Raw genomic sequence first — 15,474 nt, forward strand, 5'->3', positions numbered from 1 at the left:
TGGAGACCGGTGCTCTATCCACTGAGCCACACCAGTTAGGGTGGAAATCACAGTTTTATATCCTCGAACCTCAACGTGAAGTTTAGCATTTCCTTTGATTATGAGGTGGGGCGGGGGTGGGGGGAGACAGCAGTAATTGTATCTGTGATGTTGCCTCCAACTGCGAGCGCAGATACTTTGTATCTCATTCCAGACGGAAGTTGCCTGGTGTCGCTCTCCCAGCACTTCAGAACCTCGGGTTACTGGACCTGCCTCTGGGTCCCGTTGCATGTGGGCACCAAGACGTACATAGATCGCCGCACTTCTCCTTGTGGTCCTTTTTCCTTTTTAATTCTCACCCAAGGATATGCTCACTGATAGTTAGAGAGAGAGGAAGGGAGAGAGAGGAACATCGATAGGTTGCCTCTCAGACGCACCCCAGCCGGGTATCAAACTCTCAGCTTTTGGGTGTACCGGACGCCGCTCCAGCCAGCTGAGCCACCGGGCCAGGCTTTTGTGTAGCTCTTTTTAATCACACATTTCCTCTTTACATTTGCTACTAATTGCATCGCGATACAACTGGCTTTCTTGGGGGCTTATGCCTGTTCTTTTCCTCATTAGAAACATCATTCAGAGGCTAAACAGGCTCAGGTACAGGCTCTGCTGACCTGTTTAGACCTACGTCCGCGTGGTTCAGGGTTCGGGCTCGGGAAGAGGGGCCGCATGCAAATGACAGAGATGAGACAAGAAATAATAATTTGGAAGTTGGGGGGCCAGGCGAGAGCCCAACGCAAGAAGAAGGACTCTACTTGTGCCCAGGCCCTGCCATCCTTTTATTCAGTTTGGGATCCACCGACAGCCCTTAGGCAGGCAGGTTCCGGTAACAGGCAGACTATCTTATCAGTGAGGATTTACATGACTGTCTGGTGGGGAAGGTGCTTCAGCCACCATTGTCTCCACTAAACAGTGGGTACAGAGCCCTGACCTTTGCCAGGGCTCAAGGGTCACCAGCCTCCCGGGCTCCTTGTCCACACCTCTCTGCTAGTGAAGACAATGGGCGGCTTCCCGCACTGACCGGTCCCTCCCTGGACACAACTCCCAGACAGGGGCCTGACATGAACGGCATATCGTGGCGAATTCGTGTGGGGGGTCGCGTCCCGCCCTTTCAGGCCCCTGGGAGGTAACTGAAATTCTCTCCCCATTTTAAAGATGAGCAGACTGAGGCTCGGAGGAATCAAATCGCCCTGGAAAGCAGCAGAGCCGGGAGTCCAAGCCAGGACTCTCGGACCGCACGGGGGACCCTGGCCATCAGGCCGCCGCTGTCCTTGCTTGTCCCGGGCACCTAGCACAGGTGTCCTGCAAATGTTTGCTATCGGCCTGCCCACCGCCTGCCTGATTTAATTGTTTGGACAACCACAGGAACTCCGCCGCCGACGGGGAAGCTAGCTCAAGGGCATGCGCTCAAGTAGCCAGCCAAGGTCAGTGGGAGCTGGGAACGCGGCCCGGCACCAGGAAAGGTCCCCTTCCCGCTTCGCCTCCAGCCCTGATAACCTTGTCCAGAGGTTTGAAGTCATTCCCACTCTGGACATTAAAACCCAGACGTGACCGCACCCCCTTTGCCCTTTGCCAAGGCTCTGTTTCCCCCCACCCCTGCCCCTGGGTGGGAAGGAGCCCTGATGAGAGGTGCCCCCTCCTGGCCAGGCTGGGAAGAGAGTTCTTTGCCTCAGGCCTGGCTCCCTCCCTCCCTCCCTTCCTCTCCCTTCCCACATCCCAGGAAAGGAAGCAGGCCCTGCCCAGGCCTGGCCGGTGGCTCATCACAGGAAAACTCAGTACACACAGCAAGGGGGTGGGGCCAGGTGGGAGTGAGACACCTGTGACTGCCTCTCAGCCCGCCTTTGCCCTCTGAATTGTATGACATTAAAACGTTTAATGGTGAATATGAAAAGTTATTTCTGCCCATTCAGAAAGAATTTCCAATAATTTTTAAAAAGAGGCTGGCCATTCAGATTTCCCCATGTCTGCCACCTGAACTTTCTTTCTTTTAAAAAAATATATTTTATTGATTTTTTACAGAGAGGAAGGGAAAGGGATACAGAATTTGAAACATCGATCAGCTGCCTCCTGCACACCCCCTCCTGGGGATGTGCCCGAAACCCAGGCACATGCCCTTGACCGGAATCGAACCTGGGACCCTTCAGTCCCCAGGCCGATGCTCTATCCACTGAGCCAGACCGGTTAGGGCCGCCCTGAACTTTCTTGGTCAGCCCGGGTCTGTCTGCTGACCTCTGTTCTTATTAAATCCATGGTGTCTTCCTCAAAATGCTGAACCCGTCCGCCAGCGTGGCTCCGGGGCTGAGCATCGACCTATGAACCAGGAGGTCAGGGGTCGATTCCCGGTCAGGGCACAGGCCTGGTTGCGGGCTCCATCCCCAGGGTAGGGTGTGTAGAAGGCAGCCGATCCGTGATTCTCTCTCATTGTTGATGTTTCTATCTCTCTCCCTCTCCCTTCCTCTCTGAAATCAATAAAAATATGTTTAAAAAAACAAAACAAAACAAACAAATGCCGTGCTGGCTGGCACACCGTCTGGGAAACTTACTGAGGACGCGCGCTGCTCCTTTAGAAAGCCTCGCCCTTGTCTTCGTCTCTCTTCCCCGCAGCAGCCGCAGGTCTGGTTTCAGGAGCCGTTTTTTCTCCCAGGCCTGACCCTGAAGCGCATTCATTCTCCAGGAAGCGTCTGAATGAGTAGCCACCTGCCCTCGCGGCTTCCCGGCTCCTGTTTCCCCCCCACCCCCCTCCCCCTCCCCTTCCCGCCACCCCTTCACAGGCCTGGACCGAGGATCGCATATCCCAGGCAGGTGAGCCTGTCCCAGGCACTTTCACCTGGAAGGAGTTTTTGGCAGGTGATCAACCTCCGAGAGTTCAAAGCCTTGATTTGCTACCAGAAGCCCTAGATCGTGGGGCCCAGAAGCCCCGGAGTCGGGGGACAGCCCGCGGAGTTGATGACACGTCTATCATCATCAGTCTGGCTGGCGTGCCTCCATGAGGCCCCGATAAGTGGAATCAAAATCCTTCCCGAACTTTCCGGGGCTGCCCCTCGCGCCCCTCCACGCGGCCGGCTTTTCCAGGCAAAGAGGATCCAGAGTCCAGGCTGGACCCCGGGGAGTGAGCGAGAGGGGACCTGAGGCCGCCGGAGACCCAGGTCCTGAGCTGGACGGTCCTTTTCCAGGGGATTGAGGCCCATGCGAGGCCAGCAGGGCCACCGCCAGGTTCCTCCCCGGACGCAGCGTGGACGCTTGCCCCGAAGTAACTCCAGGGCCCTGTCTTTTTAATGCTGCTGCAGTAGCCCGCCGTTCCCTCGGGAAATACGGCCTCGGGGCACCCCACGCGTGTCCAACAATTGAGCAGCCAAATGGCTTGTTCTGTGCGCGCGTGCGGCTCCGTGTCGGGGGCCCGGGGATAGAAGCTGCCGTGGGAACCGGTCGCGGTCCGTCGGCGCGATCTCCCTCCCAAGTGGGAGGCTGTGCCAGTGAGTCCACGTGGCACTTCCAGCTCAGCACAGCAGGAGACGGACAACGTGTGACCCAGTGGCACCTGCCAGAGGACTGACACGGGCGGCGCCGGGGGCCACACGCTCGCCTGACAGCTCAGGGGAGGCCCGCGCGGCGGCCCTGCAAACTCACAGACCTCAGTCACCACAGGGACGGCCTGAAATCAAACCTTTTTAAACTGAAAAGCAGTTTGTGGTGGGCTCGTGTCCTAGGCCGGCACCTTCCCTGACAAAGGTCCATCGTCACCGTAACGGAGCCTGTCTGTTGTCTCTTTGCAGCTACAATGACAGATCGTTGGAACGTGAGAGTCGTCTTCCTTTCCCGGGCCCCTCGCAGCACAGGCAGCGCTCTGCGGAGGCCGAACACCCCTCATGGCCACTGAGTTCACTGCCCACTGGTAGCTGCCCGCACCCACCTCAGGAGAAGAAGCACGCATCCGTCACTGTACGTTGTATCCAATCCCAGAGGCTCCCGCTTCGCTTTCTCCCGCCTCCCTCACCCATCACCAGTGGACGTCATGACCCCGCCACGCTCCTCTTCTGACTGTGACGCATAAACAAGTGCAAAGCTGTCCTTCCCCGGAGCCTGGGAGCCTGGTCTCAACCCGCTGAGAGTCTGCTTCCCTACAATTGCCGGCAGTTTGGCTCAAATAAACTAAATATATATATATATTTTTTTCACAGGCTTGAATGTTTCTCACGTTAACAACACTGTCTAGCGAGCTATATGCGCACGTGCCCTTTGACCCGGCAGGCCCGCTCCCGGGAATCTTCCCCAAGGACACCGTGCAGGGGCCGCGGGAGACAAGGGCACAGGCAGGGGCACCACGGGATGTAGAAGGGAAGGAGTCATCCCCTAGACCAGCAGACAGCAGTATTCACGGAAAGGGCAGCCGGCAGGGCTCAGGGGTTGAGTGTCGACCTCTGAACCAGGAGGTCATGGCTCGATTCCCTAACAGGGCACATGCCTGGGTTGTGGGCTCGATCCCCAGGGTAGGGGACGCACAGGAGGCAGCCGATCCATGATTCTCTCTCATCATGGGTGTTTCTCTTTCTCTCCCTCTCCCTTCCTCTCTGAAAGCAATAGAAACATTTTTTAAAAGGGAACCTGAGCTCCATGCCAAGCCCTCCCTCCTGAGATGTTTAAGCAAACGGATCCTGCCGCAGCCTCTGGGCTCCCAGCTCTGATCCTCTGCCCACGTCTGTCGGTCTGTCTGTCGGAAAACGTTAGGTACCTGACCGCTTGGGCACCCAATTCTCTTTCCCTTTCCCACTCACCTCCCTCCTCCCCCCGCTCCTCCTTTTTTCCGGCTTTTACAAAGGGATCTGCACCCTTCCCTGGCGCTGGTGACAATATTACAGAAAATGGCCCGTTCCAAGCAGCAACCCACGTTTTTTGAAAGTCTGTCTTCCACCACGAGGGGGCAGTGTTGCCCTGTCTTGCTCTCCCTCACCTGCCACCTGCGAGGGGTGGTCGGACAGACGAAGGACTTCTCTCAATATTGAAGGGGGAGAACCCCACCACAATGAGCTACTCAAAAACCAAAGGATTCTTTTTAACAAAATATGTTTTTTTATTGAATTTTAGAGAAACAGGAAGGGAGAGGGAGAGAGAGATAGAAACATCAATGATGAGAGAGAATCATGGATCGGCTGCCTCCTGCACACCCCCCACTGGGGGATCGAGCCCGAAACCCAGGCATTTGCCCTGACCGGGAACTGAACCAGTGACCTCCTGGTTCCGGGGTCAACACTCAACCACTGAGCCACACCGGCCGGGCCCAAATGATTCTTTTGCCTTGTGTTCTCCAATACTGTCCTGGAGAGATGCAACCTGCAGCTAGTTTACTTGACTTTCTTGCTTTAAATCACGTGTTTTGTGGCCATGTTATTAGGCAATTAAAAAAACACACAACTTAATAGATATTTTTAGATAAGTTTTGGGTTTACAAGAAAAATAAAACAGAAAGAACAGAGTTCCCATGTATCCTTCAGCACCCCCACACAGCACCCAGCCCCCGCTTTTATAGACGTGCAAATGAATAGCTGCTCATGGCAGTCTCCTGGTGAACAGCCCGGAGTGTGAACCTGTGAACCGTTTGCAGTAATTCCAGGACCAGGAGTGGAAGCTGCTCCCCCCTGCTGAGCGGTGCCCGTGAGCCTCCCCCACAACCCCCCCACACGGTGGCCAGCCCCTCCCGCGCCCTGAAGGAAGCACTTCACATCCCCTGGCTCATCACCAGGATGTGGAGGCTCCGAAGACCTTCCCACGGCCGAAGGGGCGCAGGTTTGGGGATGTGTTCCACCACCGCCCATTCCTTTTCTTCCCCTCACGCTCGGGCCAGCCCTTCCCACAGAGGCGATGGAGGACAGGGCTGGGGTGTTGACAGGACAGCCGCCTCGGGGGCTGGAGGTGGACAGTCCTCCACGCGGTGCTGGTCTCAGCGCCAGGCCGAGGGGGCCATCCGAGCCGGGAGAGGTCGCTGGAGGGCGGGCGCGGACGGCTGAGTGGACACGCATTTGCTGGGCGCCACCCCTTCCTCCATGGCCTCGGATGGCCCGAGGGACAGCCCGGTGCTGGACAGCCGCTGAGTCCAGCTGCTGGGACCTCCTGGGGCTGCGCGTTCCTGCCTTTGGCCACCAGGAGACACCCTACAGCCTCACTGTGAATTCTCCCCGTTCAGCTGACGGAGGAGCGTGTAAATGCTCTCTTGCTGAAACTGCGCTGCCCTAACTCACACAGAAGCCACACGAGTCAGCCGCCTTGGAAGACAGCCCTCAGTGAGCCCCTTTCTAAACTTGGGAAGGGAAAGTGACCCCGTTCCCAGCATCTCCCGCAGCCCATTCGAGCTCCCACGTTCTGACGTTAAAGCCCTCGGAGGCCATGGAAGCATAGCAGGGCTTCTTTTCTCAGAGGAAATTCAAGAATGAAGCTTGAGTAAGAAAGAAAGCTCCTGTCCCTGAAATAACAGCAAAAATGGCGCATCTCTTTACTCATTTCCCGGAGGAGGCCGCCCAGTGGGAGCTCTGGGTTGAGCGGTGCAGGATCTGTGGGCTGGAGGCGGCTTCGGAACAGTTCATTCCTGTGAAAGCAGCACCCGGAGAGCCAGCTACTTGCCTCCCCTCTTAGATAAAATGTTTGAATGGCTATCATTTGCCAGAATGTGCGGAAATGCCTTCGGTTCCTTTAATAAGCGTCCAGCAGGGCTCAGCCCCTTCCATTCCAGAGCAAACAGGAAGTGAGAGAAAGTCCCAGTGACCTCTCCCTCCTGGCGAGGGAATGGGCTGGGTCATGGCCCGAGCTGCTGGCATAACCGGCTGTGTGCCTGGAGGAGGCAGGTGCAGGCCCAGGACAGCGAGCGCGGCCTCGGGAGCCCCGGCTCCGTGACATGCAGTGACCGTGAGCTGGCGCCGGCGTGAGGGGAGGAGAAGGAATGGCGGTGGTGGAACACGTTGCCTCAGACCTGAGCCCCTGAGAGCAGGGTTTTTGTTGTTGTTGTTTATGCTGACGGTTCGTGTTGCCCATTATTACTTTATTTTGTTATTTTCTCACGTCACCCTTCCTCCCACCCTCCACCTTTGCCAACCGCCAGCTTGTTCTGTACACCTATGGGCCTGTTTCCATTCTGTTGTGTTTATTCATTTGTTTTATTTTCTTCTATGTCACATCAGCGAAATCATACCATCGTTGTCTTTCTCTGCCTGACTTAGTTCACTCAACATCATACCCTGAACCGTGTCCAGCACGGTCAAGGGTGAGCCTGAGGGGGCGGCAAAGGATGAAGAAGACAAGAGAAAAAAGCTGTCTCGGACGGAGAGACAGCCCCATGGCCTGCAAGCTGAGTATTTTATAGCCAGTTTCCAGGAGGCAAAGCAAGGGCCTGGTCAAGATGTTTACAATGTTCTTGCGGGTTTCGAATCTACTCAATTACATGCAACTGAACTCTATCAAGCTTTGTTCTGGTAGCACTTGCTCCACCTCCCGCAGCCTAGCTTACTTAGCCAATTGGGACCACAGGTTCCGACCATGAGGTCGAGCTCACAGCCACAGCCTTTGGCTCTCACGGTGCTGGGAGGGCTTTGCCACGAGAGGACCTGCCCTCTCATTAGTCCGAGGCTTGAACCTGTCCAAATGCTGTGGCCGCTCTCCATACCAGCCCCTCGGCCCATCGATGTCGTCACGAACGGTCAGGTTTCATCCCTCTTCACGGCGGAGTAACATTCCAGGTGTGCACGCTCCACATCTGAAGCGCTCGCCCGAGGTGGGCACCTGGCCGCTTCCCTGTGGCCGGGTGTCAGTGATGCTGTGGTGAATGGGGCGCTGAGGGCGCTCTGGCCCCTGCCCTTCCCTCGGATGCGGGGAGTCGGACCAGGCCGGCTCTGAGAGCCGAGGAGAAGGGGGGCTCTACGCCCCAGGTGCCGAAGCAGGGAGCAGGCACTTAGGTTCCATCGCCAAGGCGGGCACAGGACAGCTGACCGCTCCCGGGGAGCCTGAGGATGTGTCCGTGTTTAGGGCGCACAGCTCTGGGATTACACGCCCCCCTTTCTGATTGATTTCACCCTTAGAGATGCCTGCAAGCGTTACCTCGGGCATGTTTCGCGTAGCTTCTACCGTGATGTTGACAGCCCACTTCCACCCCTCCCCCCGCCCCCCACCCCGTGCGTTGGTGTTCATTGCTGGTGGCAGCCAAGGCAGTGGCCACAGTGCCTGCCCTCCTAAGCTCACGGGTGTGACAAAGATGGCAGTCGCGGTACAGTTTTCTTTTCTAAAGAAGAATCTGAGCTTTTATTACTCAACAGGCTGCGTGCACTAGGGCAGGACCCCTCAGTACCCAGGCCGGAAGGCGTGATGCTAACCTGTGTACCGAGAGCGCTGAGAGCTCTCTGTCACTCGAGACGGTGCCCCACACTGGCCCGGCTGGCCGAGAGCGTGGCCTGCAGGGCCGCTGCCTGGGGGCGTTCTCTCCTCCTCAGGGTCATCCCCCTGCTCCCCACTGAGATGAGCTGGTGCTCTGCCGTTGCTCGTGGGAAAAATCATTCCATTTCTTTGAGGCTCAGTCCTAAGGCTCTGGAGAGATGACTGACACCTGCCCACGGGTGAGCTGAGCGAGTCGTGAACACCCACACCCCATTTCAGAGCTGCCCGCACGCAACCGGCAGTATTATTGGAGCCACACAGACACTAAGAACTGCCCGCTCTCCACTGTGCCGCAGGGGAGGGGGAGGGGGAGGGAGAGATGGGGCCACAGAGGTGGGAACCCAAGTCACTGAATGTGCGTCTCCATCTGCTTCTTTAAAAAATATATATTTTATTGATTTCAGAGAGAAAGGAAGAGAGAGATAGAAGCACCAGTGATGAGAGATTCATTGATCAGCCTCCTGCACGCCCCACACTGGGGATGGAGCCTGCAACCCGGGCACGTGCCCTGACCGGGAATCGAACCCTGACCTCCTGGTTCATAGGTCAACGCTCAACCACCGCTGGGCTCCATTTACTTCTTGGTAATGACGGCCTGGTGTGAAGTCAGCTGCAGGCCGATCCTCCCCCCTCACCTGGGGCTGAGCTGGCCCTCGCCTCTCAGCTCTGCGCTGCCAGCGGCACCGGCTGACTGCGTGGCATTTGGGTCTCTGCCTTTCTGGGAGCCTTCCTCTCCCACCTTTGTCTGCCTGGAAGGGCTCAGGGTGAGCCAGATGGAAAGGGCCTCCTGTCCTCAGGGGAGGACACGACAGGGACCCGCCCGGCAACAGGTTGGCCCGAGTTGTTTTCCCAAAGCCGGGGCCTGTTCCCCTTTGTGCCCGCAGAGCGTCTGGTGTCTGGCGGGGCTGAGAGCTTTCAGCTCTTCAACATCCTCCGCTCTGCGCACGTCAGTGAACCCCTGCCAGCCATCCCCGCACTCTCTCTTTTTCTTTTTAAATATATTTTATTATTTATAAGATTTCAGAGAGGAAGGGAGAGGGAGAGAGAGAGAAAAACATCAATGACGAGAGGATCATGGATGGGCTGCCTCCTGCACACCCCACCCTGGGGATGGAGCCCATGACCCGGCACGTGCCCTGACCAGGAATCGAACCGTGGCCTCCTGGTTCACAGGTCGATGTTCAACCACTGAGCCACGCCGGCTGGACCCCATTCTGTTAATTTAAATACCAGCTGTACTGAGATAGAACTCACCTGCTATAGTATAAAATCCACCCTTTCAAGCACAATCAGTGATTCGCACTATTTCCATGGAGCTGTGCAAACATCCCCACTCCGACTCCAGAGCATTTCTCCGCTCGGAAAGAAGCCCTGTGTCCTCAGAAGGCAGGCATCCCCCTTCCCCTCTTCCAGCCCCGGGCAACCCTTGCCTACTTCCCACCTCCCGGGGGTTGCCTCTCCTGGGCATTTCCTGTGAATGCAATCGCATGGCCTTGTGTGACTGGCTTCTTGAACCCGTCATGTCTCAAAGTTCCCTCATGTGACCTGTGTGAGCACTTCACAGGCCCGCGTGCGCGGTGCATCCGGCTGACCCGGCATCGGATCGGAACCGGGGCTGTGCCCACTCCAGCTCTTGTGCAGAAGAACACCATGCACCTCCGCGCAGGGGTGTTTGTGTGGACACACTTTTCCCTTCTCTCCGTTCTCTCGGGTCTCCACCCGGGAGAGGAATTGCTGCCCTGCTGGCTTTTTGCTGACCTGTTGGAGGACCTGCCAGTGACACCCCACCAGCTGGGCAGGGGGTCCCCGTGTCCAGGTCCTCACAGCACTTCTAGGTCCTGCACCATCTCTGCCTGCACATCGCCCCCCATGGGTGTGGAGGGGCCACAGGCTTCTAGGAAGCACAGGGCACGGACACATCGCGGCTGCTCGTGGGACGTCGGTCCAGCCCCAGCGGAGGGTCGGCCTCGAGGAGAAACGCAGGTCTCGGCGCCCACCTGCCAGAGCACCGAGCACAGGGACGGCGGCCTCTGCTGGGCCCTCCCGGGGTCTTGGCCCTCTGACCTCCCTCTGCAGTGAGGACACAGAGGCTCTGGGTCAGCGGTGGGCAAACTATGGCCCGCGGGCCGGATCCAGCCCGTTTGAAATGAATAAAACTAAAAAAAAAAAAGACCGTACCCTTTTATGTAACGATGTTTACTTTGAATTTATATTAGTTCACACAAACACTCCATCCATGCTTTTGTTCCGGCCCTCCGGTCCAGTTTAAGAACCCATTGTGGCCCTTGAGTCAAAAAGTTTGCCCACCCCTGGCTGGGTACTTGGCGGAGGAGGGAAGGGCAAAGCTGGGGTTCGGCCGTTTTCCCTGCCCGCACTGTCCCCGGAGGGGGAGGAATAGGGTGTTTCTTGGGAGAGACAGGGACCTGTGCTTCCCCCGTCAGCCCCCGAGGGCACAGCAGGCGGTTCAGTTCTCTCTCCTACGGTGGCAAGTCAAAGCCTCACCGATCACGTCAACGGTGAACAGTGACGTCATGACTAGCGCTGACGTGTAAAACTAACGCGCTGACGTCATGGTCCCGCTCGCTTCTCATTGGTGGCTCCCTGTAATAATGCAGCCAAGCATCCAACCGCCAGCCCAGGCCACGGGCCGCAGCCAGGACTGGGTCACACTCAGGTCTCCAACTGTTGGCCCACGTGCTTCCAACGTGACCGCTGGGGCCCCGCCCCCAGTCCTGCCGCCAGCTGGGGCCCAGGACAAAGCGGGACGGGCCCCGAGAGGTCTCTGCCCTTAACCAACATGGCTGCCGGGGCTTCAGGTTGAAGCGGACATGAGGGTCACGTGAGGAGGAGATCGCTCTCTCATTGGTTGTCTCTCCTGGGAGGGCGGGGCACAAGAGCCCAGCGGGTCCGGCCTTAAAGGGCCCGCCGCCGACTCCGCCGGAGCTCCGCCCCCCCGAGGCCTGGCGGGCGGGGCGCCAAGGGAAGGCGGCGGAGGGGCTGGCGCGGAGGCCGCGTCTCCCGACCCGGGTGGACGCCCCGCCGCGCCGCGATCGCGAGCGGGTTCACCGAGGCCGGCGGCGGGGAGCACGGGCGCCGGGATGGAGGACGGCGGGACCGGGCCCCCGCTCGGGGAGGCGGCCGAGGCGCAAGCGCGGCCGGGGGTGACGCCGCGGCCCTTCGCGCCCTTCGCCGGGGCGGCCGGCGTGGACGAGGGCGGCGGCGACTGGAGCTTCATCGACTGCGAGATGGAGGAGGTGGACCTGCGCGGCCTGCCCTGCGCCACCATCGCCTGCCACCTGGACCCACGCGTGTTCGCGGACGGCCTGTGCCGGGTGAGCGGGGAGCGCGCCGTCGGAGGGCGGGCGGACGCCTGTTGCGGGAGGCGGCGGGCGGGGCGGGGACCCCGGGGACGCGGCGAGCCCTTGGGCGCCCTGCCCGGCTCCCCGGTGCCGCTGGGGTGGGTCGCGCTCCCGGAGGGCCGGGTCCCCAGCACCTGCCGGCGCCCACCCCGCCCAGCGGGTCCCAGCGCCTCCCCGCGGGGTCCCAACGCCTCCCCGCGACGCCCCTGCCGGGCGGCTGGGGAGGAATGAGCACCGAGTGGCGGGAGCTGGGGAGCGGGCGGCCCGCACTTGCCCCGGAGGAGGGCGGCCCGGGACTCCCTGCGGGACTGACTCACCGTCCGTCTGCGCCGCGGGAGGCGGGAGGGAGGACCGGCCCGTGTTTGGGTGAGCGGCCGGGTGAGCGCCTTGCTCATCGCCCTCGGCGGTTGGCCAGTTGGGGTGGAATGGCGCCCGGAAGGGGCTCCCCTTCTGGGCCTGAGGGGCGTTTACGTGGGAATCTCGCTGCTGGAGGAGGGACATGCTGCCCGCCCAGGGACACTCAGTGCCTGGAGCCCCGCCCGTCCACACTGTAGAGACGCCTGGGACGGGAGGGGGCAGGTATGAGTAACCAGGGTGCGAGGAGGAGTTTATTTCAAATTTGCAGTTAGCATCAGAATAAAATGTGGACCACGGAGGTGTGGAATGAAGCCTGTCTTCCAGAGAGAGATGCCCAGGTGGAGGGCAGCTGCCAGCCGTAGGGCTTCCCCTCCTGGCTCCGGGCTGCAGGCTGCACACGCTGCACACTGTACACGCTGCACACACTATACACACTGCACACACTATGCACACTGTACACGCTGCACGCTGCACACTATGCACACTGTACACGCTGCACACACTATATACACTGCACACACTATACACACTGCACACACTATACACACTGCACACACTATAAACACTGCACACGCTGCACGCTGCACACTATGCACACTGTACACGCTGCACACACTATACACACTGCACACGCTGCACACACTATACACACTGCACATACTATGCACACTGTACACACTGCACACTATGCACACTATACACGCTGCACACACTATACATACTGCACACACTATGCACACTGTACACGCTGCACACACTATACACGCTGCACACACTATGCACACTGTACACACTGCACACTATGCACACTATACACGCTGCACACACTATACATACTGCACACACTATAAACACTGCACACGCTGCACGCTGCACACTATGCACACTGTACACGCTGCACACGCTGCACACTGTACACGCTGCACACACTATACACACTGCACACACTATACACACTGCACACGCTGCACACACTATACACACTGCACATACTATACACACTGCACACGCTGCACACACTATACACACTGCACACGCTGCACACACTATACACACTGCACACACTATACACACTGCACACGCTGCACACACTATACACACTGCACACACTATACACACTGCACACGCTGCACACACTATACACACTGCACACGCTGCACACACTATACACACTGCACATACTATGCACACTGTACACACTGCACACTATGCACACTATACACGCTGCACACACTATACATACTGCACACACTATGCACACTGTACACGCTGCACACACTATACACGCTGCACACACTATGCACACTGTACACACTGCACACTATGCACACTATACACGCTGCACACACTATACATACTGCACACACTATAAACACTGCACACGCTGCACGCTGCACACTATACACACTGCACATGCTGCACACGCTGCACACTGTACACGCTGCACACACTCTACACACTGCACACACTATACACACTGCACACACTATACACACTGCACACACTATAAACACTGCACACGCTGCACGCTGCACACGCTGCACACTGTACACGCTGCACACACAATACACACTGCACACACTATACACACTGCACACACTATACACACTGCACACACTATAAACACTGTACACGCTGCACACACTATACACACTGCACACCCTATATACACTGCACACACTATACACACTGCACACACTATATACACTGCACACACTATACACACTGCACACACTATAAACACTGTACACGCTGCACACACTATACACACTGCACACACTATGCACACTGCACATGCTGCACACGCTGCACACTGTACACGCTGCACACACTATACACACTGCACATACTATGCACGCTGCACACGCTGCACACGCTGCACACTGTACATGCTGCACACACTATACACACTGCACACACTATACACACTGCACACACTATGTACACTGCACACGCTGCACACGCTGCACACACTATACACGCTGCACACACTATACACACTGCGCATACTATGCACACTGTACACGCTGCACACTATGCATACTCCACCTGCACATGCTGCACACACTATACACACTGCACACACTATAAACGCTGCACACACTATACACACTGCACACACTATAAACACTGCACACACTATACACACTGCACACACTATACACACTGCACACACTATAAACACTGCACACACTATACACACTGCACACACTATACACACTGCACACACTACACACACTGCACACACTATAAACACTGTACACGCTGCACACACTATACACACTGCACACACTATAAATGCTGCACACACTATACACACTGTACACACTATAAACACTGTACACGCTGCACACACTATACACACTGCACACACTATACACGCTGTACACGCTGCACACTATGCATACTCCACCTGCACATGCTGCACACACTATACACACTGCACACACTATACACGCTGTACACGCTGCACACACTATACACACTGCACACACTGCACACACTATACACACTGCACACACTATACACGCTGTACACGCTGCACACTATGCATACTCCACCTGCACATGCTGCACACACTATACACACTGCACACACTATACACACTGCACACTCTACACGCTGCACACTATGCATACTCCACCTGGCACATGCTGCACACACTATACACACTATACACACTGCACACACTATAAACGCTGCACACACTATACACACTGCACACTCTACACGCTGCACACTATGCATACTCCACCTGGCACATGCTGCACACACTATACACACTATACACACTGCACACACTATAAACGCTGCACACACTACACACACTGCACACACTATAAACACTGTACACGCTGCACACACTATACACACTGCACACACTATAAATGCTGCACACACTATACACACTGTACACACTATAAACACTGTACACGCTGCACACACTATACACACTGCACACACTATACACGCTGTACACGCTGCACACACTATACACACTGCACACACTGCACACACTATACACACTGCACACACTATACACGCTGTACACGCTGCACACTATGCATACTCCACCTGGCACATGCTGCACACACTATACACACTATACACACTGCACACACTATAAACGCTGCACACACTATACACACTGCACACTCTACACGCTGCACACTATGCATACTCCACCTGCACATGCTGCACACACTATACACACTATACACACTATACACTCTGTACACACTACACACACTGCACACGCTGCCACTGAGCTGTGTTGGAGGCTTTTCTAGGGGAGCCACTGTGGAGCAGGGAG

At 57.0% G+C, this 15,474-nt stretch overlaps 1 protein-coding gene across 1 annotated transcript in view; it reads left to right on the forward strand.

Annotated features, from left to right (window-relative positions):
• The first annotated feature begins 11,407 nt into the window (after nucleotides 1-11,407).
• The window catches only part of RCAN1 (regulator of calcineurin 1), a 54,311-nt gene continuing 50,244 nt past the window's right edge, over nucleotides 11,408-15,474 (forward strand). Inside the window, exon 1 of the mRNA XM_070407235.1 lies at nucleotides 11,408-11,777. Coding sequence (XP_070263336.1) covers nucleotides 11,544-11,777 — 234 coding nt within the window. The 5' untranslated portion in view covers nucleotides 11,408-11,543. The remainder of the gene's footprint in view (nucleotides 11,778-15,474) is intronic.

This window comes from Myotis yumanensis, unplaced genomic scaffold (assembly GCF_028538775.1).
Source record: "Myotis yumanensis isolate MYYU_CA2020_CCGP unplaced genomic scaffold, mMyoYum1.0.hap1 SCAF_2, whole genome shotgun sequence".
NCBI lineage: Eukaryota > Metazoa > Chordata > Mammalia > Chiroptera > Vespertilionidae > Myotis > Myotis yumanensis.